The 27,040-nt window shown below is 41.7% G+C and overlaps 1 protein-coding gene across 1 annotated transcript in view; it reads left to right on the top strand.

The window, feature by feature from the left end:
* Window positions 1-27,040, top strand: part of gramd1bb (GRAM domain containing 1Bb) — a gene marked incomplete at both ends in the record, with an annotated part of 71,069 nt that overhangs the window by 7,558 nt on the left and 36,471 nt on the right. Inside the window, 2 exon segments of the mRNA XM_080459404.1 lie at window positions 1,104-1,198; window positions 5,734-5,760. Of these exon segments, the coding sequence (XP_080315530.1) occupies window positions 1,104-1,198; window positions 5,734-5,760 (122 nt within the window).

A 27,040-nucleotide genomic window follows, 5' to 3' on the forward strand; every position in this document is an offset into this window, starting at 1 on the left:
TCTGTCAGGTCGCCATGTCTGATTGGTCGTACTGAGAAAATTCAAGGATTTCGATAGTGACTAGAATAAGGGCGACAAAGCTCCATTATTTGTGATTTTTGAAAAAGTAAGCATGTCAGTCCTGTCTGCAGTGACAAGACTGTAATGAAGCCTTTGATTGTTGTAATTTACTGAAAAGAGTGCTGCAAACTGGCTGTGCTTCAAAAAGGAGAAGAAAAAAAAAGCAATTAACTTTCAAAGCTTATTTCTAAGTGCAGCTCCGTGTAACAATCTCCTCTCCTAAAATGTGCATTTTTCATACTTCCCAGTGTACCGTACAGCCTCACACAGACACCAGCAGCTCAGTTTGAATGAATCAGAGCAGCTTGCAGATGAAAAATGTGAATTAATGACTGGATTCCCCAAAAGGATTCCAAATGTCAAAGTGTGGATAGTAGTGACAGCCGAACCTTTAAAATAGGACGATCACTCACACAAAGAAATGAATACATGGAATTGTGCTTCAGACCCCATCGGCAAAATATAATTGCACACAAAAATTTGAAAGAAACAACCAATAGGAATTAATATTTAAACTGCAATTTGTGCAACATTGTGTGGCAGAATTGTCATCTATCCAATTATGTTGATAGAAGATCTAGTTTTTAATGTATCACTGTTTCTGTGAATTTGTTTACACATCTGCAAACCTCTTGATTAACCTTTGTCTGCATCACATAGCCCCCTCTAGTGTTCTCTTTGATTACATGCACCTACACAATGTGCCACTGCCAGTGCCTTTGTGCATATATATTTCACCTCTCGCATACGTGTTTGAAACATGATTTTATACAGTTCAAAGGAGGCCTATTCAAATCTTTGTGGAATATGATGTGAATCTTATGTTTTTTAATGGCTGTTTCACAGTGTTTTACCAAAGAGATAAATGTAAATTGAATTTAAATTGAATTACTTGCTATACATATTTGGAAACGTCCATGTGCAAGGTGATTTTATTTTTAAGACAAAGCAACAACAAACTTGCGCTTACTTTCTCATCACCATCTTTGTTTATCAGGAGTGTGTTATACTTAATGTGACGTCTCTTTCCATGCAGCAGCCAGCAAAGCAGTCAGCAAAGCAGTCAGCAAAGCAGCCAGCAGAGCAGCCATGAAGACGACAACACTCGCTTCCTGACTCCGCTAATCCGAGAGGAGGGGTGAGCAAGCTGTGTGTGCGTGTGCGCGTGTGTGTGCGCGTGCGCGTGTTCTAAATACAAAATCTAATGTGGCGAAAGAATAAAATGCAGAACAAATTGAGGGTAGAGGCTCAGTTGTGCTTGTTTTTCATCACTTTGTCATTCCGTGTATCCCAGGTCAAATGTGGGCAGTTTCCTTAATCCGGTTGTCTTCTCCCATCTGAAGATTTGTCAAAGGAGAACAAGAAAAAGATTTTGTTTGATATATGCTGCATGTGTGCAGCGATCATGTGTTTTCACCACTAGAGGGCAGTTTGTATGTCTTTTTCATTGTGTTTTTCTTTGAAAATAGTCCATACTTTCACAGAAAAATTGATTCAGGCTTTCAGCCATTTCAGTATTGGGACACACAGCGGGGAGTGGTTTGTACTTTCACCCTACAAAGAAAAACTCCCCCTGTTCAGATCCTGTTTTGTGGGATTTCTGCACAAAGTTAGCATATTTTCCTGTGTGTGCATGTTTTTCTTTTTCTCCTCTGGCTGTTCCAGTTGCCAAAAATTGGCATTTCTGGTTAATCAGTGGTCCTAAAATTGCCCATCGGTGTGAATGTGTAACTGTTGCCCTGTGATGGACAGGTGACCTGTCCAGGGTGTACCCTGGCTTTGCCCATCGTCAGCTGGAATTGGCTCCAGAACCCAGCGAACCTGAATAATGGACAGAGTGATGAGAAAGCAAGGGATCGATAAAGTTTGCTTTCTCTGATATTGTTTCTGACATTAACGAGGACTGCAGATGGTCTTTGAGTGCCTATTTATACACGGCCGGCTGTATAAACCTGTTTTGTTTAGAATAAGCTGTCCTTCGTCTCTGGCATCTTCCTATTCAGTAGTGATCTAAACATGGCCATAGGCAACAGCCCCCTCACTCACTGGTGTCGGCATCGCTCTAGATCTCAGCTTGATTGAAGACACAAGCGGCATCATTAGTTCTTTATCACCTCTGGGAGACGCCACAGTTGTCACAGCACCAACACTGACTGAGAGTCCGAGACTTGAAATCATTAACTGAGCCTCATGTGTGGATGTGCCCTTACGGGACTCGGTTCACCTGGTGGCTGAGGAGGCGAACTTGTTCATGCACAAACAGATGAAACTCAAAGACCACTAACAAATGATTATCTGTCAGAAATGTAAAAGTGCAAACATTTCAGATTGTATGAATCACTGAAAAGCATGACACTGGTTTAGATTTCAAACTAAAAAACTGTTTCCATGTAGTCTTTTTTACTGTTTCTGGTTTATCTTTTCCGAAAATGAACACCACCAGTTCTGGATGGGAGCATAGGTTTCCCTTAAACCTCAATGTAATCTTCAGTGTTGATGCTGCTGCTCCTCATGTGTAAGCTGCACACACCATGGCCACTTAAGCAACTCCGTACTGGGTGGTTGTTCACTTCTTTGAATCTACAGGACATGACCTCCATGTTTTCCAAAACGATTTTGACATTTTGACGCATGCATCCTCTCAGCAGTTTTTTCCTATTTAACCTCAGATCATTTCATATGAGCTGCTGTCCAGACAGCATTGTGCTCATGTGTTGCATCTTCTTTGCGTGATACACCTTGAACTGGTATTTTCAGTGTTAATGAACAGTGATTTCTGCAAGTTAACCTGAACCGTGCAGTTTAATGTTGTTGACCTTTTGGACAGGCCTTCGGTTCTATAGACGGTGAACTCTCTCTCTTACCAAAAATGGATTGAGAAACAAAATATCCTGAGATCCCTTCACAATTTGTGTATTTAGATGAACCTGTGTTTTTATTTGTGAGAGACTCTTCCTCTTTCAGATGCTTGCAGGTTCAAATGCTGGCTGGGTCTTTCTGCGTGGAGTTTGCATGTTGCCCCTGTGTGTGCGTGGGTTTCTTCCGTGTACTTTGGTTTCCTCGCACGGTCTAAAAAAAATCCATGAGAGCATAATTAATTACCCTAAACTGCCCCTAGGTGTGAATGTGAGTGTTAGTGGTTGTCTCGCTCTGCGTGTTTCCCCTGTGATAGCCGAGTGACTTGTCCAGGGTGTATCCTGCCCTCGCCCATAGTAAGCTGGGATTGGTTCCACAGGATTAGGCCATGGATGATTGCATATGCATTATATTATTGCAGTAAACAATCAAAGAAAATGCAGAAACCTTCTCCACATAACTGTCATTTTAGCACCTGAAAACATAACTAAAGAAAGAGCAAACTGGTTGTAATTCTGTCCATTCCTGGCTACACAGTGTAATCGCCACTGCTCATTTGAATCCACTGCAGAAGATAGATTTATGTGAAATGTCTGGATGAAAGCTGAAAGCGCAGCACAGAAAGTGTATCGGGACCCTCTTCGTCTAGCCTTTTAATAACCACCCACTTAGCTGTCTTTGCCTGTAGCTCTGTCTGCCAGAGCTGTACACTTACACCTCCACTCCGTATCCCACTCGCCTCTCCATGTTCCTCTCTCTCGCTTGCCGCCCTGCTCGCTCGTCTCGCTCAGTCCGTCCACGTACTCGTATTAGGAACAGTACCTGTCAAACCTATGGGATTTTTCGCTGCTTTTCTCTTTGCCGTGCTGGTGATAGCTAGAGAGGGGCGTCTGCAGCAGCTGCAGGGAGAGCAGCGTTCTGTAGCCGGCTCTAGAGGGCACGGAATGTCATGTCTCCTCTGCAGGTAAAAAAATAAAATAAAAATACAGCTGCATTTCTGCCTCGCAAGCTGCAGTGCTGCCTTTGCGAAACTCCTCTTGCGTTGCATATCTCCATGTCTGCCGCTCTTGTTTTGCGCTCTCTCTTTCTCTCTCCCTCTCCATCTCTCCCTTGCTCTCTCTCTCTTTGCATCTGTCTATTTGTGTGCTGCAGTGTGGTCTGTGCAGCTGCATTTCATGCTGAGATGACAGCTAGAAATTTGCCATTAGCTCTGTTTGAATTTCTTTCTTTTTTTCCTCTGTGTTTTCTGGAGAGAAACTGTTGATGAATTTGCTGTGTGTGTGTGTGTGTGTCTGTGTGTGTGTGTGTGTGTGTGTGTGTGTGTGTGTGTGTGTGTGTGTGTGTGTGTGTGTGTGTGTGTGTGTGTGTGTGTGTGTGTGTGTGTGTGTGTGTGTGTGTGTGTGTGTGTGTGTGTGTGTGTGTGTGTGTGTGTGTGTGTGCTTCTGATGCAGCTGCTGAGTTCCTCTCCTCCACTGTAACTGCAGATAGTCTTATGTAATATCACAATGTCACATTGCTTAGTGAGAGTAAAGTGACTCATCGGTTAATATGACGCAGTACTCGATTGTCAGCTGTGAATCAAAGTAGTACGCTGTGAGATGTTCTGTCAGTGGTTCGATCCGTAGGCTAGTGTATCGTTCCGTAACTGCTGTAAAATTGTAGTATTTCACATGTTGTCTGTTGAAGGCATGAGACCCCCCCCCCCCCCCCTCCCTTCCTAACAGGTGGTGGCATTAGCAGCTGTCATAACTTTTCTCCATACTGCAATCGTAGTTGCGATTGTCGTTGCAAGCACATTTTCTGTTATTGGATCGTGTGAGAGCTGAAACAGTTATCCTGATGCAGCAAATTTGTTTTAATGTGACGGTGAAGTTAAAAGCTTTCACCAATTTACTAGCGATCGCTGCCAGAAAAGAGTTCTTCAGAGCTGATTGATGTTTTATCTTATCTTCATAAAGTCAATCTCTGGCGACACACTGTGCGGTCTTGGCCTTCGACAGTTCAAAGACGGGCAATTTCGGTAATACCTTTGATCGTGGGTTGTAATCCCTAGTCTTATTCCATATATGTCGAGTCGTCATGAACAGCTGTTGTCACTGTCGTGAGACCACAGACACCCCTGGATAATCTCTGACCCCCGTCTTGCTCCATTCTGAGTTTGCTTGGTTTACTTAGTTCCTGGATCCATCGCTGGCGTACCGAGATGACGCGCGATAACGCTGTGATTCTGACGTAGGCCCTAGCAGTTGCCACTTCTGATTTAGTACAGGGCGACACACATTATTTTCCATCCCTAAAGAACGACCACAGCATGTGTATGTGGTGCTAATGTTGTACATAAACCGAACAAAATGTACGATGGAGATTTTTTATGTGATTGCATGAATAACATGAATTATGATAAATGTTAATGTGTTTTAACAAATAATTAACTTATTCTTCGATGCAAAGCATGCAAATTCCTCACAGGAGGGATTCAAACCTGAGACAGTCCTGTCCAATGCTTCTATATTTTTTTTTAGTTTAAATGAAAAAAACCATCAGTTACATTTCATCGATGATTGTTTCTGTTTGAGCGGAAGCTGCTATTTAAATGTCGTCACTTGATCACATGATTAAAGTGTTTGGTGCTTTCGTGAAGAAATGTTTTCGGTTTTGTGTCTTGTCCCTTTCTTCACTATCTCTGTAGCGTTTTCGGGTGTGCAATCCGCCGCCTTATTGTGTTTCCTGCACATGCGGTTCACCTGGTCTTGGTACTATACCAGCAGTGGACGCAGAAGCCCCATGAGTCAATCCTCTCTCCTCTCCTCTGTGTAGGTCTGACAGTGCAGCGGACAAAATCAGGTAAACCTGCTTTCTTTTACCCATAGAAGTGTGGCTATGCATTGTCTGCGACTGAGCTACAGTTGAGGGTGCAGTGGATCTGGCCACTGTCACCCCATTCACCCCGGCCCACCCACGCCCTGCATGTGACACAGATTCATAGCTCTGTCCGCAGACCAAGGTGTTTGAATGCACTTTACATTTGGAGAGGCCCCGGCGCTGAATACAGTTGCAAGCCATGGAATGCCATTGTTTGCTTTTATTTGACAAACAACATCAGACACAAACAGGGCTTTGTGAGCTGGGCCGCACTGTGGGGAGGTGGGTTTTTTAGCTGGCCAGCCCCGTGGCAGGTTCGGCACACAGTGGATGCACACTGTGGTCACAGACACTTTAATCCTCATGGTGTCAAAGCCGTGCTGTCACTCTGCCGGTCCTGAGGCGAAAAGGTTCAAGGCATAAGCTGGAAAGGTGAGTGCGATAAGCAATGATGTCGTGAATCTCTGAGCAGTGCTTTAAAAATGTCGGAAGAAAGATTTGTGTTTGTCGCTGGTCATCGGGTGCATGGATTTACTATTTAGTGAGAGTATATTCTATTCACAGTATGGTTTCACTTCTTGTTGAATAATCTGGATTGTAATTGCAAAAAAACAAACAAAAAAAAAGAATGCTTCCCTCTTTTTGTTTATTGTTTATTTTCACCTTTGCTTCTGTGGGTGAACGATCAAATTAATTAATGGAAAAAGTTACAATAAGAGTTTTTGGGAAATTATGTCAATTGCGTTCTTTTGAGAACAGAACCAAGAAAACTCTTCACTTTCCGATTTGTGTGCAGCCTGCTCGCAGTGATGGCTCCACAGAAGTCCTGTTTGTTTGGCTCATTAAATAAGCTGGATGGACTCTGTTATTGTGATGCATCAGTGTGTGTACGTGTGTGAGCTTTGGTATGTGTGTGTCTGTCTCGTTGGGTTTGCTTTGAGTGCTCAGTCATGCGAGCTGAGCGACTCTCCAGCCAGGCAAGCTTTAAACCACCAGGAGTCTCTGTACTCATCTTTTTAGCCGCTTGCTTGTTGTTCTCGAGGGGAATCGATGCAAATTTTATGTTTTTTTTTAATTCAGTTGTTTCAACTTCTTGTTAGATAGCACTGCAGCAGAGTGACAAAAGAGGATTTACATGATGCTTAAAAAAAAAAAAAAAGGTGGCCCAGCTCTATGTGCAGGCAGATGTGCACTTTTCAATTATACTGAACCTGCTTTCTAATGCTCAGTGTCACAACCATGAACCGGCTTCATTACATCTGCATTTCCTTTTGCACAATGTTCAGGTTTTTGTAATATAATACTACATATTCACTATTTAGGTAAACTGCTTGGAGCAAAACACAGAATAGTTCATGTTCATAGATTCTGGATGATAGTTATGTTGTTTTATTTTAAATACTTAACAATCTGATGAGAAATCTGATCAATCTGATACTAGAATATTGATAAGACACAAATTTAATCGCCTCTATCTTTGACATCTTGCACATCCCCGAGTGACCTGGATACAAAGTATTGTGTTAACATCACAATGTGTGTGTGTGTGTATATGCATAGAGACACCCATAATAAGATTGCATCATGTGTCAGAAATCACTATAATTTAAACATTTGTGACAGTCGATCATGAAGGGAATACCCCTTTAAATCACAAGTGCATACTACTATACAGCGACATTTATTAGGGGCACACTCAGTGACCTAATATAATCTGTAGCTTATTTGGGAAACTTACATACTTTTAGTAAGTGTCTCACCAAAACTTGACTCCATCATATCATTTAATGTAAACCATGTTTTCACCTATTCATTTTGGTGACCGTACTATAGATTATATTCTAAACGTATTATAAACCGTTTTAGGCACGGACTCCACAAATGGAACAAAAAAATATATGCATACACACTCCCAAGCTTTATATAAAAAAAAAAAGAAAGAAAGAAAAAAGAGTGACTCAGCAGTTTGTTCGGCGTTTCAGGCCTTAGCTGTTTTTTCTTCTCCCAACATGTCGGCATGACCAACCCTTCTCGGGTGCTTCATCTTATTTCTGCGCTTCACATAAATCTGGGAAATACAATGCTAATTACAAACCTGCAAGGCTGAGAGGACACGAAGTGTGTTTGGTGAACAGATTGACTGAGTGATCAGTTACACTCTGCTTGAAATGTTTTGAGGGAGTTTTGTGTGAATAAGGGGACTTCCCCATTCAAAATAATTTTGGACACATTTATTGTTTTTGAGCCATTCAAATGAATTGTCCAAAAAAAAAATGTAAAAATCCCAGTATGTCTTTAAATATTTTTTGTTTCTGTTATCCCACAGCAGGTATGTTCTAAGTCGTCTTGAGCTTCACAAACTGCACCGAATCAATATGTACTTGCAAGAGCAACTGTGAATAATACATGCAAAAAGCTTTCTGCTCGGATAAAGTGTGCATGGTGCAAAGCCAAAGAGAAAATCTGCAGGTCGCATTTAAAAAAAACAAAAAAACAAAACTGTTTTCGTTGTGTTTGAAATGAAGAGAAAAGTCCTGATTTGCTGTTGGTTTGAAAACCCAGAATATCTGTAGAAGTGAAATCTGTGACAGTAACGGATCTTGTCTTTATACTGACTGTTTAGTGTGTTTAGTCTCCTGAATGGTCGTGCACTGTTCCTTCTACCTCTGGTCTATCGTCCGCACTGATCCTCTGTCGTCTCGATTGCCGGATTATCGATCATTGTCTGTGGTTTGAGACATTATCTTCCAGTGATGGAGGTCAGCATAATGTGATCTTCCGCTTTACTTCGTGCAGCAGTTTCAGAACAGCAAAGACCCAACATGTATGTAAGTGATACTCAGGAAAACAGTCAACTTCCCGATATTATCTGGCTCTGGATGACTTTCAAAAGCAGGAAGGATACGTTTGTGAGAGTCATGTGTAATTTACCTGAGCTACATCCTGGCAGCATATTAGAAGAGTTTTTACTTGAATTGCAATAATTATAGACTTTCTTTATTTGTAAGTATTATCAGATGGCTGATGGGCTTTTTCTTTTTTTTTTTTAATGTCTCCAGGAGCAAACCATGTCATAAACAGTATTATATCAGTTCATATTCATAGATGGTGATGATGAGACGGTGTCATAGACTTTTTCAGGGTCGTTAAAACCTACAGGATGAAAGCATGACACAGCTGTCACCTCCTCTTCATATTTATACGCCTATTTGTATGCACGCAAACCGTGTATCAGTGATGTTGCTCTTGGAAAAAAAAGATGCTGTGATGCGGCGGCTGAGGACCGCTAGTGCACGCCCGCAGCTTGTAGAGCAGACGAGGAGGAGGAGGATGAGGAGGAGGAGGAGGAGGAGGAGGAGAGACGGGAGAAAGTGAAGGGAAGCAGAGCAGGGGAGGGAGGCTCGTGAAGCAGGGAGTGGAGGAAAGGATGTGAAGGACCACCCTTGTCGAGCATAGCCGTTCCCCGGGAGCCTACCGAAGGGACCTTCCCACACACACACCATGGCCAGCCAGCCAATCAGCACACCCGCATCCTTGACCCATCCTCCCTCGTACAACTGCTCATCCATGGCTCAGCAAGGCAGATGTGAGGTGATACGGTAGGAAGCGAGTCTGTGAATCACTCGGACAGGAAACGTAAAGTCGCTGTATTCATTACAGACGCGCGGAGGGAGAGGCACGGCGGTCTGACAGAGGCTGCGATTGTGGCAGAGAACGAGAGCGTCGATGTAGTTTCTGCCAGGGTAGCGACACCCAGTCAGTCCGCCCTGGACATCCTGCAGCTTCCGAGCAGGAATTTTCGTCTTAACAAGTGTCGTAGGTATCACCTCCGGTTTTGCGACACATTATTGCCCCTCTGACTGATGCCGGATGTGCTCTGAGAAAGGAGGACGAGCGGAGACTCTGAGGCTCGGTGACGATGACAAAGCATGCCGGACAAGTGAGAATTTGACAACGGAAACAACAGGACGGTGATTGAGGAGAGGGCCATGAGAGCCAGGAGAGAGGCCAGGATGGTGTCTGCCTGTTCACCATGCACAAACATAAGGTCAGGTTCTAATTTTGTCTACCTGTCTTTAGTTGCAGGATATATCTGTCCTGGAAATGAAGTGCAGATTAGTTGCTGTACATTTGCTATTTAGTGCATGAAACATACCGAGTCTCAATAATGTCTATTTTTGATACAAAAATAAAATGTCTCAGTGGAGCAGTAGTAAAATCATATATATTTTTTTTTTTTTTTGTGTTTTTTTTCCAGATAGAGCAGATATATACAAGACTGGTTTCAGAATTGAAAATTAAATAACTTGGCTTTTGAATATTGTCACTTATTGTGACAAACAGCTTATGGCAACATTACTTAATAATCAATATCATAAAATCCCAAACTGGTCCTGTTCCTATTTGGTAATCACCCTGAAAGTATGCCCGTAATGAAATGATAATATGGTGCTAACATGGTTTGTACTGACCATATTACATAATGGCCCATTGTTTCCTATCGTAACCTTTTATTATTTGACATTTCCAAGAAAAATACCCACAAAAATGGCATCTGCTCCCTCTCTGTTCTCATCAGCTTTCAAAATTAATCTAGTTTGTTTTTACAATGATGTGGTCTAGTGCCTAAAGATTCAAATAAACCTTTTCTCTGTTTTCTGGGTAATATTTACTTAAGCATCGCCTCTTGGTACCATTACATTGTGTGTGCTGTTACTGCGCCTGCATTTAGGTTCATATTAAAAATGACACTACAAGAAGTTTTTTGTTAGCTTTCGTGTTCTTTACTACTCCATTTAATTGGGAAAATGTGTCAAAACGAGTAATAGCCGCATTCATTTTCCATAACTTGATGAATACCGGGGTGGGGCGAAAATATATCACAGCTTGCCAATACAATCCACCTCTCACGCACATACACATTTGTGCAGAGGGGATTCTGTAGTTGGCCTCTAAATCTCTGCTGTGATCTCTGGGTCCCAGGGTCCATTAAAGGCAATTTGCTTAGATTTACTGTGCCTGTTGACGGGGATACACGGCAGCCCTCAGCCTGCCCGAGGTTACCTCCATATAACTATCTCTAAGAAGAACCTGAATGAATTCTAAATTCCAGTCATTGGGGATCAATAGAATAACCAGAAGCTCAGGCACACCCTGATTTATGAAAGCAGGTATGAAACAAGGAAAAATAGTTTGTTTGATTCCTAATCCAGTAAAGTCATTTCAGGCTCAAATATGGACCAGCTGTGATGTAAGACGACTTTTCCACACAAGATTTTGTGAGGTAAAGTCCCAACATAGTGATTATTAGTGTAACAATCTAACGTACACACAAACAAAGTAAGGTAAAAAGAGAGCTGGGTATGTCGGTGGCACCTTTACAAATGTGAGTCTTTTCTGCCAAATAGCCTGATATGAACTATAAATACAGAGTCAATGTTTAAAGAGTTAATAAGGAACTAGGTGACTGCAAAATATGGGAGGGCATTATGACCCTTTATGAGATGATCTCAAAATGCTTTGTCAATGGGGTTTCTATCAATGTTGAGTGATAAGATTGACGTGTATGAAGTTTACTGCGGCGTCTCTGCTTCATTCTCAGGTAGAAAATACTACAAAGTTAAATCTGGCCAACAAATGTATCAAATCCTTAAGGTTGAATCTACATTCAGTTTATGTATATAGAGTTCCAATTACTTTCACTTCTGTAGAACACGATCTCACTCAGTTGCTAGCATCTCTGTGACAGGTTGGTTATGTGTGTTTTAGATACTGTAAAAAAAAATTAAAATAAAAAACCTGTTCTGTAGCCAAAAGTCATTACAGCTTTAGAAGCACAAATCTTACTGTTCTTTTTGCTTTTCCATGTGGCACCTCAGCATTTGTTTCTTAATGAGCCAACTTAAGTTGTGGATTGTTTTGACTGAAATAAATTCAAAAGTATTTAACAAAAGCTAGGATTAGGGACAAATATGATATATTTTTTTGACTAATCTGAGGTAGTACTTTGTGTCTTGAGCCAGCTGTTGATGCTGCACTCTAAAGGTGATTCATCAAGTCGTCCTGTGTAGAAACGGCCGGCCTGTCTCTGGCATACCCACTTACCGCTTTTGCGACAGGGTTTGTTGTCATGCTGGGCGGGAGGATATATGCCATGGACATATGCCATTTAATAGTTAAAACAATAACTGAATATAGTGATCATTTTTGTAGAGACGGGTCTGCTCACAGCTGGAGCTGTCCACTGATGTCCATGTGTCATTTAATCCGAGCCCCAATGACATCAGATCCTACTGGTGGGGGTTTGGGCTGAATTTGAGGTGTAAACTGGTTTCAATGAATTCATTTCACATCTCAGATTCAACAACCACCACACCATAGTACACATGGGCAAGTCTTGGTAGGAGCAGGTGGATCCGTCAAGAAGCAGCAATTGTCTGCATCTAGATAGAAAATGTTTCCCCCTTCGGCCCTTCTCTACATACATACATACATACTGCACCGTCTGTGTTTGCAGACCTGCTGACTCACCACAGGGCCTCTGGTGACTCACGGTGTAGATCACATATGTTCATCAGCTTATCAGTCTTGCTGATCATGCTAAATGTGTATATCTTTATCCCAGCAATTAATTTTATCTTTGCAAACAAGCGCCCCTACTGAGAGCTGGAGAGCCATCTGTTATTGTTAAAAGGAAAAGCACAGTTGTTGCTTAACTGTAAAAGTCAAATTGTCACTTTTTTTTTTTTAATGATTATGATTTCTATTTGTTCTCCATTGATCAATTATTAATTAAATTTATAAGATAAAGTCATTGTCCATTATCACATTTACATGAAATTGAGTCTGGCATATAAATATAATATAACATAAAACCAACCTTATAATCAGTTCATCTTAAACTTCTACAAAAGCACATCAATGCGTCTGTTGGCAAAGTTTCCCAGGTAAAAAATTAGGGCCGCCTCTTAGATATTATTGAAATGAGCAGTGAAATGTATAAACCAACTCCTTTTTACAGCTTTTCTGCACATCTCAGGTCCAATTAAGGCCGTTGCTCTGTCCACATGCTAAACTTAAAAGACTTCAATCAAATTCAGGCATGTGTGCAAGTTTTCATTTATGTTATGTTTTTTTGTTTGTTTGTTTTCCTGGAAGGCCTATTTTCAAGGTTGCATAAATCAGGTGTTGTAATCTGGAAACCCTCTTCTCAGAATTGCCTTCCTTCATCACAGTCAAAATTGATTTCCCCTCGAATGGTTACGAACGCGGCATAGATTATTCTCACTGAGGGCCTCTCCTCCACCCCTGGAAAGCTTACAAAACACCGAGGGTCACAAATCTACTTGTGAATATTGAACCGTTTTGACACTGCATTTCTTTTGGGTCGGTTAAGCACTGGCGTACAGAGGGATTAGCTAAATGACCTTCAGTCTCCGGAAGGTTTTACCTAAGTCATTCAATTTGTCCTGGTGGGACAGTGTTAAACTTGATTACTTCACTGACGGACGTCAGTTCCCCAGAAGCTGAATGAAACTCCTCAATAGCTAGCGGGAAGCCGAGTTAAGGGTTAAAGGAGTGGGAAGTAATTGCTTTGACTGGAGAAGCAAATGTATTATCAGGTTCTATGGCAAAAGAAAAAAATGAATTGATTGAATAGACGGAGGAGTGGCTGAGGGCCTCTGATCACAGTGATTCATGGTACATGTGGGCGCTCTGCATAGAGCTGCTGGTGACTGTGTGGTGAGACGACTGCACTTTGTAAGCCAAGCACACAAAATTTGCACGCACACATGAAATTTTCTTATGGATTGCGAGATTCCAATATTTCTTATTTTCCTTTTAAATTCCCCGGACTGAGGACGAGCCGTAAATGTCAGCGCACATTAGCAGTCATGCTACAGTTTGTAATCCGAAATGGTACTGAGAATGCTGAATGTGTGCTTGTGGGGCTTGTTGAAAGCAATATGTGCCTTTCTTTACCGGGGAAAAGGTCACCTAAACTAATGCAGAATCCACAAAACGTTGTTTGCCTTTTTTTTTTTTTTTCTGACGATGATAATCGGTCGTTAATATTGTATGTTTGCCGTATTGGTCGGGAAACGCGCAGCACACATCGGGCAACACTGTCGTCTGGACAGTCCTCTCATGGTTAATCAAAAAAAAAAAAGCCATTCTACCAATCACGTCTCATTTACTCTTCTCTACCTTCACCGATAGGCCAAGCAAAAGAAGTGGAAGAAACTGATATGGAAACCTCAAAGGTAGGATGTGACCCGACGAGCAAAAGACACCCCACACAGCGATGATGTTATGAGGCAGCTTGTATGTGTTTTTTGCCACTGAAGAAAAGAGGAACAATAGGCTGCAGCGCATTATACCATCCCTCATCCTCTGCATACACTCACCTATGCAGCATATTGAATTAAGCGAGGTTCTTCGTCATCACAAATCCTGCAAGTGATCCATCACCTCTGATAATGCCATACCCGGTCCCACCAAGAGGGGGCGGTGTTCTGGTTTCTCACAATGTGAATGAATCCTCCAGAAGGCGAGGTTGAACTCCCCTCCAACGTTTACTGGTCCTCAGATTTCACTGCGAGCGAGAACCAGGAACAAAACTGCTGCAGCATCATTCACCGAGAGCCTGTCAGCACTGTCCTCTGCAAGAGCGCCAACGCTCTTTGTGACGCTGATTATTCTTGCTTCAGTATGTGAATGGTGTCAGTGTTTCCCATACATCATATAGATTTTTGTTTTTTAGACTGTTTAAGTTGTTTTTCAGTTTTATTTGTGAGTTACTTATTTTTAAAGCCCCTTTAGTCAAGAGTTAAGAGAAAATGACTGATGTGTAAATGAAAAAAAAAAAAAAAGATAATACTTACTTACATGGAATTTTTATTTTGTGAAAGCTTCAGAGAGCCGTTACAGAGAGATGCATTACGTTTATTATATTAGTGATTTTAGACAGCATTAACCGGCATTTGAGGGATAGATACATCACCTCCACTGTTCAGAGGTTAAACATAAAAACACTTGATGAAAGTGTGTTAAACGTTCATCTTGGCAAAGTCTTACTATTAGAGGATTTGATGACAGAAGTGTGAATCAGAAATGTACATTTCTCCCACAGGGTCTAACTTTGAAATCACTTACTATGACATATGTTTCTTATTTTCACCTTTTTTCCGCCAGTTGGCAAAACATCTTTATTCACAACACACCGAGCTGCACTGTTACTGTTTAGCAGCCAGTTTAGAGGGTTTTAATCAGGGAGGAATGTTTTAATAAAAGAAGATAAAATACCGGGACGTGGTCAGTTTGGGACTTTTTGGTTTCATCTGAACCACCTGAGGAGTTACTGTCGATCATTTCGTTTTATTATATTACTTTCTTCACAATATTTCCGTCCCTCTAACCTCTGCGCTGCCGTATAAAGTTCAAGAAAGGTTGTGTAGAATTTGTCCAGGTTGATGTAAATAAGGACTTTTAAGTCTTTAAACCACGGTGGAAACGGCTTTGGCTCAGCAGATTTGATCACTACAAAAGTTGGGTTGTTTGAAAGTCGGAGGCCTTGCTGGGGCTTAATCGCCGAGAGTGACGTGGATCATTTGTGAAGCTTAAAATAGCTCAAGTGCTTCTCTTGAAGGTCTTGTGGGTGATAATGGCATAGCAACCAGTCTTAAGCTAATGCAGAGGCGCTGTGTGTGTGTGTTTGGTAAGCCTCTCTGGTGAGGTTTTCCTGCGAGGGGTCAGTTAGTGTCTCTTCTGTCAGACCTGAGTAATCGCATGTAAAAAATAATAGCATTTCGCAATAGCAGCCGAAATGAAACATGCGCATTTCTTGCAGTGTCACTAATGCAGCTGTTGTGTTTCGTTTGGCTCCCGCCAGCTCAATGAAAGGCAAAACATAGGTTTAAATTTAGCCTCCTCTGAGCACACAGATGGGGTCACTCCCTCACTTGCGGAAGTGTGTCTGACTGTTACTGTGAGTAACACTGAACCACCCCCTCAGCGGCAGCACATTTTCGCCATATTGGCGTCCACATCACATTTTATCTCGTGATGAATCTTCGCTGGAATAGTGTGTTAGATTTGTGTTCACACGGAATTAGAACCGTATCTTACATGTCAACTATAACAACTTATATTGGAAAAGTTTTCACATGGAAATCAGTGTTGAAGCACTTTTTGCACAATTGCCGTTTCCTGCCGTTTCCTTACACTTCTAATTGTAATGGCATGACTATTAATGCCATTTACAGTCCATTATAAAAATGTCCTATTCCCATAAATGTGCATTATTAAAAAGCCTCCACTTAGAGACGGATATTTCCAGAGCATCAGCAGTGCGGTCTAACGGTAGCAGCTAAATTGTGTTGTGTACCAGCCTGGGTGTGGGACGGCTCCGGAGCCATCAGCAAAACCTCATCTCTCTGTGTCGTGACATCGTTTTTCTGAGCGGGGCAGCTGTATACTGGAGGAGCTCAGGGTCATGGATGTGATGAGTCACTGATGTGCTGCATAATAGATACCGCTCCAGTTTGTGGCTACAGATACACAACAACCTTTTGTTTTTTTTGTTGTTTTTTTTGTTAATAGGTAACAGTTAGTCATATTTAGTTTATTGTATAGAGTTAGTGATTACCACTCATCAGTCCTGTTCACACTCAGACAAATCCACCCAGTGAATCCCTGCTTTGTTGTTAGCATTGAGGGTTTTTTTTTTTTTTTAAACAATCACCTAAGAATTCAGCACTAATTCAGTGTAACATTTCAGAAATCTCTCACTTAAAACACACGCGCACACGCTCCTGACCAATTAACCTTTAGTACAGCAGCAACAACCATTAACATACAAAGTTGTGTTGCAGTATGCAACTTGGCTGAAGATTTCTTCTTCAAATCGAGAGTTCAAATCGATGACTTTGAATTTAATGACATATATTAGTTGTTTCTTTGAAAAGAAGCTGAATTGACTGGTGGTTCCAAACACAAAAGTAACAAATTACTATGATTAGCAGTCGTAATAATCAACCAGTAGTTTCAGCTAAAGGTACGTCGAGTATTTGGAGGAAAATGAGAATCAACCTGCATACATGCATTTACAAAGATTTCTGGACTGATGATAAATCTGCTTGAAAACAAGTGAGATAAACAATCAACAAGCAGACTCTTGGAAAGGAAAGCGTGTATGTATTTTCCTTTAAAGCTAATCTATGAGAAGTATGGAATTCCACCTGTTAACTTAGTTCAGGATTAATGAGATTGCTTTCGAACTTGAAAATGTTAATGCTAAATGTTTTTACTGTGACATTCACAACACTGTTTGATTTAGACTTGAAAATCGGCCACGTTGTCTTATTAACTCTGGACTCTTCAGAAAGTTAGAAAACATTGAAACAGGCAGGTTTCGTCTTTGTCTGTGGAATAGATTAAACTAACTCTGGTTAAGAATGTTATCCGACATTCCAGTTTCAATAAACTAGTAATGAACTGCGCATGACTAACAGTATTCTGAGAGAAGAATTCTCAGCTTCTTAAAGCTTGTTGACTCATCACACTGAAAGTTTTCACGGATGCACTGTTTTGTATTTGTGATCTCGTTATGTGAAAGTGTGACAAAGGATCGTTTAAAGGGGTAATAGAGCCGTGCTTTGTTTGTATAGTTGATTTCCTCAATATGAATCTGGTTTTATTCCGGCATGCTTTACATGAGGCATATCATACTGACTAAAATGATGCATATTTGACCAATTGCAGCTTAAAGGTTTCTAAATTAAATATATTTCTCATGATATAATGTATTATTTGGAATTAAAATCAGCCTTGTCTTATTACATTATTAAACATAAGTATGTCAATGTTGAAAATCAATTGTTGATGTTAGAAACAATTTAATCATGTACGTATATGATTGTTGTCACTGTGCAATTGTTATGTGAATAGTAAGAACCGCAGGAGTTACCAAATATGGTCACGTCCCTCATAAAAAGTCCAAGTTCTTAGGTAGTACTGGATATTTATCTCTGTTAATAATCTGTATTGTAACAGAAAATCACAGTTTTTTCTTAAACTTGGTTGATTTTGGCATTTTGAGTTAATTATTCTATAATTAAACCTTATATAATTGTATGTATGCGATTATGTAAGGTTTCATTGTGCGCAAGTACATATTCTATCCTAATATTTAGATTTTTCATTTTTTTTACTTTGCTATATTACACTGAACTAAATCAATATTTGGAGCTTTATTTACAACTTCTAAACTGCCAACAAATGACTATGTTACCTTATGTATTCTATTATCCATTGTTCGTCAGTCCTGCACCTACAATATGATTTACGTTAATAAGGATAATCCCAGACTCCTCTTTCCCCACCTCTCCCTGCCCCTCCTCCCCCTTTCTTTCCTTTGTTTAGTAATTATAGGTGTGTGTGTGTGTGTGTGTGTGTGTGTGTGTGTGTGTGTGTGTGTGTGTGTGTGTGTGTGTGTGTGTGTCGGATGATTGTTAAACAAGAAGCATGGCTCTATTTCCATCCTGCTTGCTGCAGCAGAAACAGGAAGTGGAATTTCTCCCCCCTCCTTTTTTTTTTTTTTTTTTTTTTTTTAAATGAGCGCTTTAATGTCAGCACGTGCTCTACTTTGTTCTTTTATTCATGGCACACGTGACGGGCCCACAGAGAGCCATCTGTATTTCACTTCATCACTTTTTGGGTCAGCCTAATATTGAATGTGATACCCATCCCTTGGCAGTACGGCTCGATATTTAAAAAAAATAATAATAATTTCCTCCGGTGAACATATTTTACCATCGGCGTCATCACTCCGTCTCTCACTCTCTCCCTCCCTTTGCTTTTTTTTTTTCGTGTTTCTGTCGGTGTTGGCTGTCTGTGTAGTGTTGCTCCTATCCTTAGTGAGCTTGCTTGCTGCTCATGCGTTTTCTGCACGATATTAAATTTACTCGGACCTCCAACTGTGCGAGCTGATGTGTGGCGTGTGCTCCTGTCCCACGTTTGCATCTGTTTAGCCTGCTTTCTCCTTATTGTTCACGGCTTATCTGTTGCCTCTGCTAATCATCAATGTAAGTTTGTATCACTGCACCATCTGTCTCATCTTCACACCTTCTTATCGTGTGGGAAACATATGTTACTGTAGTTCTAACCTAACTGTGTCTGTGCTGTCCTGCTAGTGGTATAACAATGGAATTGATTTTCACATCTTGTCAATTACCCTTCATGACTTTTCTCCTTTGTATGAAATGAAATTCGGCCTTTCAGACTTTTTTTTTATAAACTTTTTCTCCTGTTTTTGGATTCAATTTATGAATGTTTATTGACAATTTGGTTTGTATGGTTCTTATAGATAATATTAGCTTCCTAAAGATTGGGTATATAGGTCTGGGTTTCTATGCTTTATCTCTGCACGCATTCTGACCTTCACAACTCAGATTATCTAACATGGTCAATTCATCAATAAGCAAACTGCCAGCCAGTCACATGACCCCCCCCCCCCCCCCCCCCCACGATTCAGATAGTAAAAATAAATCTATAGGGTTTCATCCACGTTGAGGGAAAACAGTATGAGCATAATCCGAGTTGTGCTACAAAGAGAGAAACGCCCACCAGCCAGAATTCAAGAGACCTCACCATGCCGTCCAGTCCCACAAAGCATGTGTAGAAGGATTAATGCGGATTATCTGCCAATGCTATTCTTAGAGATAAATGAAAAATCTCTGGGCCAGATTAGGATTCAAGGAGTGCTAAAAAAGAAGCAGAGGGATCACATGACTTATTGTTTTGCTGACTTACAGTATATATCAGGGTGAAACTCACCCGATGAGCCAACTATTCCTTTATTTATTTTTCTTAGAAGAACATTGTGGAGACTCCTTCAATATATATGATTCATTTAACACAATATGGATTCATTAAACATGGTAAATAGTGTATATGTATTGATCTTTAAACACTTCAGTTTGCCTGATGCCAAGAGGAAACACCCTTTTTGTTCCTTTACCTGAGTTGCACTGACCCAGATTTGGCCAGCAGGTGGCATCAGTGAGAGCAGACGGCTCACTGACGTGTTGACTCCTGTGGAGGAGCTGTCCATTCAGCACCACGCCTGTCAGCTGAGAGAAAAGTCAAACTCACATCACAGTGAACAGGGGAGTTAGGAGATTCAAATCCTCACAGGGCTGCAACTAAACCCCTGAAAGTGGACAAGTATCAACATGTAACAATCATCTTTGATAGAATATGTGGGGAAAAGTGTAGACCTGACCAAAACACTCCATCATTCATGTCAGTATTTAGGTTTAAAGTAGAATTGTCATGGTTTTTTTAGTCCATGCTTATTACCACATCATTTTTGATAAAGTAAAATAAAAAAAAATAATATTAAATGGAATAATGTTCAGCAAAATTATCCCAATGAAATATTCTTCACTTTTCAATTGTTTACTTATTGTGTAAGCATTGAGAAAACCAGCTTCAGCAAACCAGGTATAGTTTGTGTGTCTACTATGGACTACAGGTACATTAAAATGAGTATACTGTGTATACTATAAAATGTCTCTCTTTTTATCACTGTTGTTATTGGTTTAACGTTCGACATTTTAAGGCACATTTAATCTTATTTTCTACTCAATAGCTGATCTATATAAAACTTTATAAAACATCCTTTTTAAAGAAGTAAGCGAAAGATATAAGTTTGTCAAATTACCAATGTTTTAGTGAGCAGAAGTTAGTCTTTTTTTTAAAGTACATAGTTCTTAATATTTTCATTTACTTTAAGGAGAAATTGCATAACCATATGGTTTGCACCGGTCCGGTCTATTGTAAGGCATGACCCTAATATATGTCACGCTGACCTCTCCTGGCTACTCAAATATATTATTTTATGTATTTTTGACAGAGATTAAAAATACATGCTTCTTGATACACCTTTTTAATTAGACAGAGGAAGCTTGGACTTGTACTCCCCACTTCACCCAGGAAGGAGGGTATGACACCCCCACACCTCTGCCTCTTCACCGTTTCTCCCTGCACTCCTCTCTCAATGCAGTCCCATCGCATCTCCAGTGGCTTTTGAGGAGAGACCATGATGACTAACAACAGAGGGACTGTGTCCTCCTGTCTGCTCTCGCCTGCCCCTTGGTGTGGAGATGAAAGATCCATTTGTTCCCTCGAGAGTTTTTCCATGATAAAAGTAATCACAGTATGGTCTGAGGTGCTTTTAGAGTTCGTGGCTGCCAGATATCGATTGCCACTCACAGCCTGCTTTTGCAATTCTCCAGGATACACATGTTCAAATGTGCAGAACTAAAAGTACGCCCACTGACTCACTTGATGGATGATAGGAAGACCTTCGCCAAATATAAAAGATTTCCAGAGTTCAATACATTTTCAGGTGTCATGAATGCTGAGATTTGACTGAATGCTTAGTTTGCACAGTGGCAGAATCCCGTTTGCCCTCACTTTTGTTTACAGAGTTGTTCAAGTGCTTAAATTTCAAGCTAGTTTCAGTTTTTGTGTCTCTTTTCCATCTTTCAGAATCTTGGGAGTTTCCTCACATGTGGGAATGCAGACAGATTAGATCGGGGGTGGGGTGGGGGGTGGGGGGGGGGGGGGGGGTGGGGGGTGGGGGGGGGTGTGGGGGGGGGGGGGGGGGTGGGGGGTGGGGGGGGGGTGGGGGGGGCATGCTAGGCATAGGCCAAAACCAGCCCACAATCTGGCAAAATATCAATTTGAAACATTTATTTATTTTATCTTTCAACAGAAATAATGCTGTTCGAATGGTGGTCACACTGTGTAAGACTACACAGGACTAAACTAGTTGATTAGAGTGCTATTATCTCTGCTGCACAATCTAAAGACATTATTTACCTTTGCTCATTGTTCAACAATTACAGTAAAGTGTTTTCTCATGTTGAAAATATTTTGTTGGGATGTTTTTTTAATATTTTAAACTAAAATCATCCTTGCGAACAGCCACTCCACAGTAATCCATCAAAGCAATCAGTAAGTTCCCCTCTGAAAATTTTAATGAAAATTTTAAATCGAATGACCAAAGAGCCACATGTTACCTTATATAATCCTTGTGTTCAACAACACTGTAAATATCTGCCCCAAACTGCTGTTTCATTAATAGTTCCAGTTGTCTCAGAAGATTTGATTACTCGCCTTTTCAGACTCCCCTATGCCGCGGGTCCTCCATCAAGTAGTCTCTGATTTGGTATAATTGAGAAAATGATTGCAGTGGGAGAAGTGTTACAGTTCCCTGTGGCATGCTTTGGACTGTGATCAGAAGTCACAGGGGAGTTGAAGCCTGTGTACACGTCACCAAGGTTAGGTGATGAACTGTTGACTTGTCCCGAACATTGCATCATGCTCGGTGTGTGTCACAGATTCAAACCGTGCGTCCTCCCTGACCAAGTTCAGCTGCATTATTAGTCATGCACTTACACTGTCTTGGCCGCATCAGCATCTGAATGAAGCTCAGTGACTCAGCAGACTAAGCATAGTAACAATTCCAGCTTCATATCAGGCTAAAATAAAAGTTATGCCTATTGTGCTGAACACAATTAGAGCAAATATTTTTAGAGAAAATATGTGGGTCATCAGTATGTGTGTCTAGATGTGTGTGTAATTTATATCTTTGACATTCTTGAAAACCTTGTGTCCTTTCTCCCACCAGTTTCCATGTGATTTTGGATAGAAAGATGTAGTTTGGGGTGTAAATTAGGGTTAGAGTTATAGTTAGGTACTCGGTTGTAAGGGTTGAATTTCGGGCATCAAATCATGATAAGGCCTCAAAAAGGCAGTGAGTGCGTGCGTGAGTGTGTGGGTGCGTCAATCCCGGTAAAGAGTGTTGTTACATTGGCATTAGTCACTCCTAATGAGGTGTAATGTGCGTGCAGTGCTTTAAGAAGATTAAACTTGTAGAATGTACTGCACCGGGCCTGTGGTCAAGTCAGCCATTGTTTTTAAATGACAGCTCCTGTTAAAGTGAGGGATCCCTTGCTATCCGGCCCTCATGACTTGTGAAGTGGTTGAGGGAAGAGATCTCGCAACTGTCTGAGCTTCCGCTGAACTGTGAGGGTTGATAAGCATTGTCCAGATTTGTTTACACAGTGGTTGATTCATGGCCGTGTTTTTCTCCTAAACTGTTCACACATCTATTATCCTGTTCAGTTCAATATTTGTGGACACAAATCGGCTGAAAAATATTTTCAATATTCTATCTAAATATAAAAGAGGGTAATGGAATGGAGGTTTCTCAGTTGTACCTGTAGGTATTGTTCTCGCTGATTGATTTGTTGACGTTCTCAGCCTGAAGACAATTTTTGTGTCACTTTTACGTCCCTTTTAAACAAAATTGGCTTTGATTGTTGCGACTCAGCTGAACAGACTGTAATACACGTGTCTTCCCCGGTGTTGATTGTCCAGTTTTGAACAGGTCATTTATAATTTTATAGTTTTCAACTTGCATTAACTGTTATTGGAGCTTATTGCACATTGTTTAAGCAGTGTTGTTTTTACAAATGAGGACAACTTACAGAAGGCTCCCGTTTAAATTTAAAATCAGGTGGTTTCTGTTATAAAACAACAATATTACCCAGCTAAGCCAGCTGAGTCACTGCGGAGTCTGTCTGATTCATCTCGTATGCAGGCCACATACGCAGCACATAGCTATAAACACGGGGAGTACCCCACTGCACTCAATGCATTAAGAGATTAACAGTGTTCGCTGCCGACACTGATCAAAGCTGGAGTCCAGTACAAGAGCAAAGAATTGCACTAGGTTCCCCTCGCTTAATACCCCTCTCACACATTGCACAGGGTGGAGGTGAGGGAAAGGGGGTTGGTGGGGGGGGGTTATTACACGCACGATGTTATGGCCAGAGGCTACTACTCTGCCCCAGTCCTCCATGCCGGGCCGACCAGGCTTATCTTGGAGAGAAATAGAGAAAGAGAGCCATCTAGGGAAAAGGACAGAGAGAACAGGAGGTAGACAGAGAGGGAGGGGGGAGGGTAGAGATCCTGCGCCTGCTCACTGTGAGCACACGCAAGTGCAGCTTTCATCTGCAGCGGAGGCTGAAGCAGAGAGAGTTTGAGTGTGCAAACGGGAGCTTGGAGGGACGGTGAGCGAGCCTGACAGAAAGGGGGACAGAGTCAGAGAGGAGCAGCAACTGGCATTTCTGGCATTCATTTTCACCCGTTCGCCCACCCCCATCTGCTGCATGCTGCAGACTGCGCCGTGAAACGTTGCAGTGCGGGTCACCTCATTCTCTTTTGGGAAAACGAAGAAACCCCAGGGAGGCGTGAATTTCTGGCACAAGTACTCGGCACTGCGGCACCTTGATCCAAGCGGAGGGATGTAAGCAGAAACGGCGGGGCAAAGCTGCGGCTCATCACTCCAGACTTTGGTCCCCCCCCCCGTCATCCGTCAGTGTCTGCATCCACGCCTCCCTTCTTCCCTCCGTGCATCTCTGCTGCTCTGTGTATGGGAGGTGAGGCACTGGCAGGCTGTCAGTCAGCATGCGGCGGTGTGAACGGGCAGCCCAGTGCCCAAAACATGCTACGGATGTCAGACACTCCTCACTGTACTAATGAAAGGCTTCAAGCTTGCCTGGTAAGAAAAAAAAAATTGAGTAGAAACATGCTCTTTGAATTGCTTTTGTGATCCTTTTGTAACTCAAAGCATTGAGGGTGCCATGTATGCAAAGCACACTGCAGGCAGGGGCTGGATGTCTGGGAGCGTTTTTAGTATTTTTCTGGGCTGTGGCTTTACTGGCGGGTGTCATCCTGAGATGACTTGCTTTCCTGGCAACACTGAATGAACTGTCATGTAAGAGTTATGTGTCAACAGGACGCTATGTCAGTCTGTCTTGCCTCACCTGTGCAGTCCTCTTTAGTCCTGTAAATTGTTTACAACACGGCACCGGCGTGCATTGCGGGCCAGATCGGGGCCGAATAGGCTGTGACCAATGTGTTCACGCGGTGCAGCCAGGGTGGGCTCGCGTGTTTTTCTCCACTGTAACTGTGACGACCCCGTTCTGCTCCCCTCTGGCTGGCTCGGTGTGAGCAGAGCAGCTGAGGAGAAGCACTCACGTGGCTGCCTGGAAAAGAGCAGGCACATGCTTCCTCTGTCTCTCCCCGGCTTTAACTCTCACCGTCTCTACCGCTCCCCTCCTTCCTCTCACATGGATGAGCACATCAGCAGAGCAGGTGGCTAACCTCTCGCCTTTCTCGACGTTTTTTTTTTTTTATTTACCCTGTTTTTGCTCCTCGTCCACTTTACCATCGACCATCTTCCCTCCTTTTTATCCTCTCCTCCCCCTGTGTTTGTTTATGCTCCTCCTCCTCTTGCTTGATATTTTTAGAGACGAATTAGAGAGCACTGCAGGAAAAAAAAAAAAATAGAGGGGAAGCAGTTTCGGCAACGTGCGTCCCGCTTCTTTCTCGTCTCACTTTCATGAGGACCTCTTCTTATCCCGATAGGACCGCTTCTTTTCCCTGACGTATCTGTCTCTCTTTTCATTATCTCTATATTTGTCTTCCTCATTTTCATCCTTCTCTTGTGTGGCCTTTTTTCTTTTTTTTACATTTTATGTGTCACTTAGTCCTCCAGTCATTCATTCTGCAGGCTTCCACTAATCAAACAGAGTGCACCGCTCGTATGCTCGCTTGCCAACAGGTCTTTTTTATTATTCTGTAGTGTTGAGACATAGTTAAACCTGAGTCTGTCTTCACTTAATCTGTTTGCAGCGCCCTGACTGACAGGTTACTTCAGACTCAACAGCCATCTGTTAGCATCCCATAGTCCTAAACATGGGAGGGAACTGATTGGCTGGCGAGCTGTTGTATAACCCAAACATATACATGTTAAAAAGCACAGAATGACACAGTTTCATGACCTCTTTTGTCATGGATTTATATGTAAGAATCAGATTAATCTAGGTTTCCGTCAATGACAAAAGAGAAGACAAAAGAGAAACAAATGGCAACGATGACGATCAGTGAAATGGATTTAGCGTCACTTACTGTAACCTATTTATTTATATATTTATTTCTCCGTTCTGTTAGGAACAACTTGCTTCACAGGCAAAACCGTGTAACCTCGAGGTCATTACCATCAATCAATATCTCAATCACTGTATTTGCCATCTTGGGTGCTCTAAACCAGTAGTGGACACTGGATATAGCCGCTTATTTATCTTCCCTGGATATCTGAAACAACTGGGGAGAAACACTGCAGGCACTTGATTAGACTGACCTGTGGTTCTTCCCACTTTCCTCCAGGACATACATTCATTTTCTTCTGATCTGAATACCGCAAGATTAACACTGCAAAATATTGTTATGATGACGTCATATTGTACTTTACTTAACATATTCAGATATTGTGAGAAAGGCAGACATTAGTCCAGTTCTGTGACAAGCTAAATCAAGAAATGAGATATGAGATGATATTTTTTGGAATTGTTGTGTCATTATGAGCTAGAGTGATGTTGCTCAAGAAGTTATTTTAACTGCATACAGAGAAGAAATTGATGATTGTGATCCAAATAAAATAAAAAATATTAAGAATGCGACAGTGTTGTCGGTCATAGTGGGTCAGAGCGTTTGAAGAACAACCGTGCTGCCCTATTGTATTTTTGTCACAGTATATGCTGTGATTTAGAACTAGTCGGTGGATTTTATTTTTTTTATTTTATTTTATTTTTTTTTTACAGCACTTGCCTGACAGAAGACAAGAAGAAGTGCCGGGGGAAGGGGATCATTTGTGTGCACATGCTTGTGTGTGTGAGAGAGAGAGAGAGCAACAGGGAGATTGCTCAGGATTTGGCCAGGGTCCCAGTGTGTGGATGTTTCCTCTTGATATGACATTTGGTGTGACTTATACACACACGCACGCACACTCAGACACAGATGTGCACACGCAGCCAGCAGCAGCAGCTGGAGCGAAAGCGAGGCACTTACTGCAGGCTTGAGCTGGAGCTTACTCACCACACGTGGCACTATGGACATTCTGGTTGATGCTGCAGGACAGTCGGGACTTCAAGTGTCGACTTGCGTACATAAACAGCTGCGTTTATTTTATCACCCCTCTTTGTCTCGCCCCTTTTTTTCAGCTCCTTGATCCTTCACATTGTGGCTAACGAGAGCAGGTGACCGCAGTGTTCCGTCTGCTTTCTGTCACAGTCAGGGAAGCACAAAAGGAAAGGGACTGGAAGTCTTTCATCCATTCCTCATG

Source organism: Lipophrys pholis (genome assembly GCF_963383615.2).
Source record: "Lipophrys pholis genome assembly, chromosome: 3".
NCBI lineage: Eukaryota > Metazoa > Chordata > Actinopteri > Blenniiformes > Blenniidae > Lipophrys > Lipophrys pholis.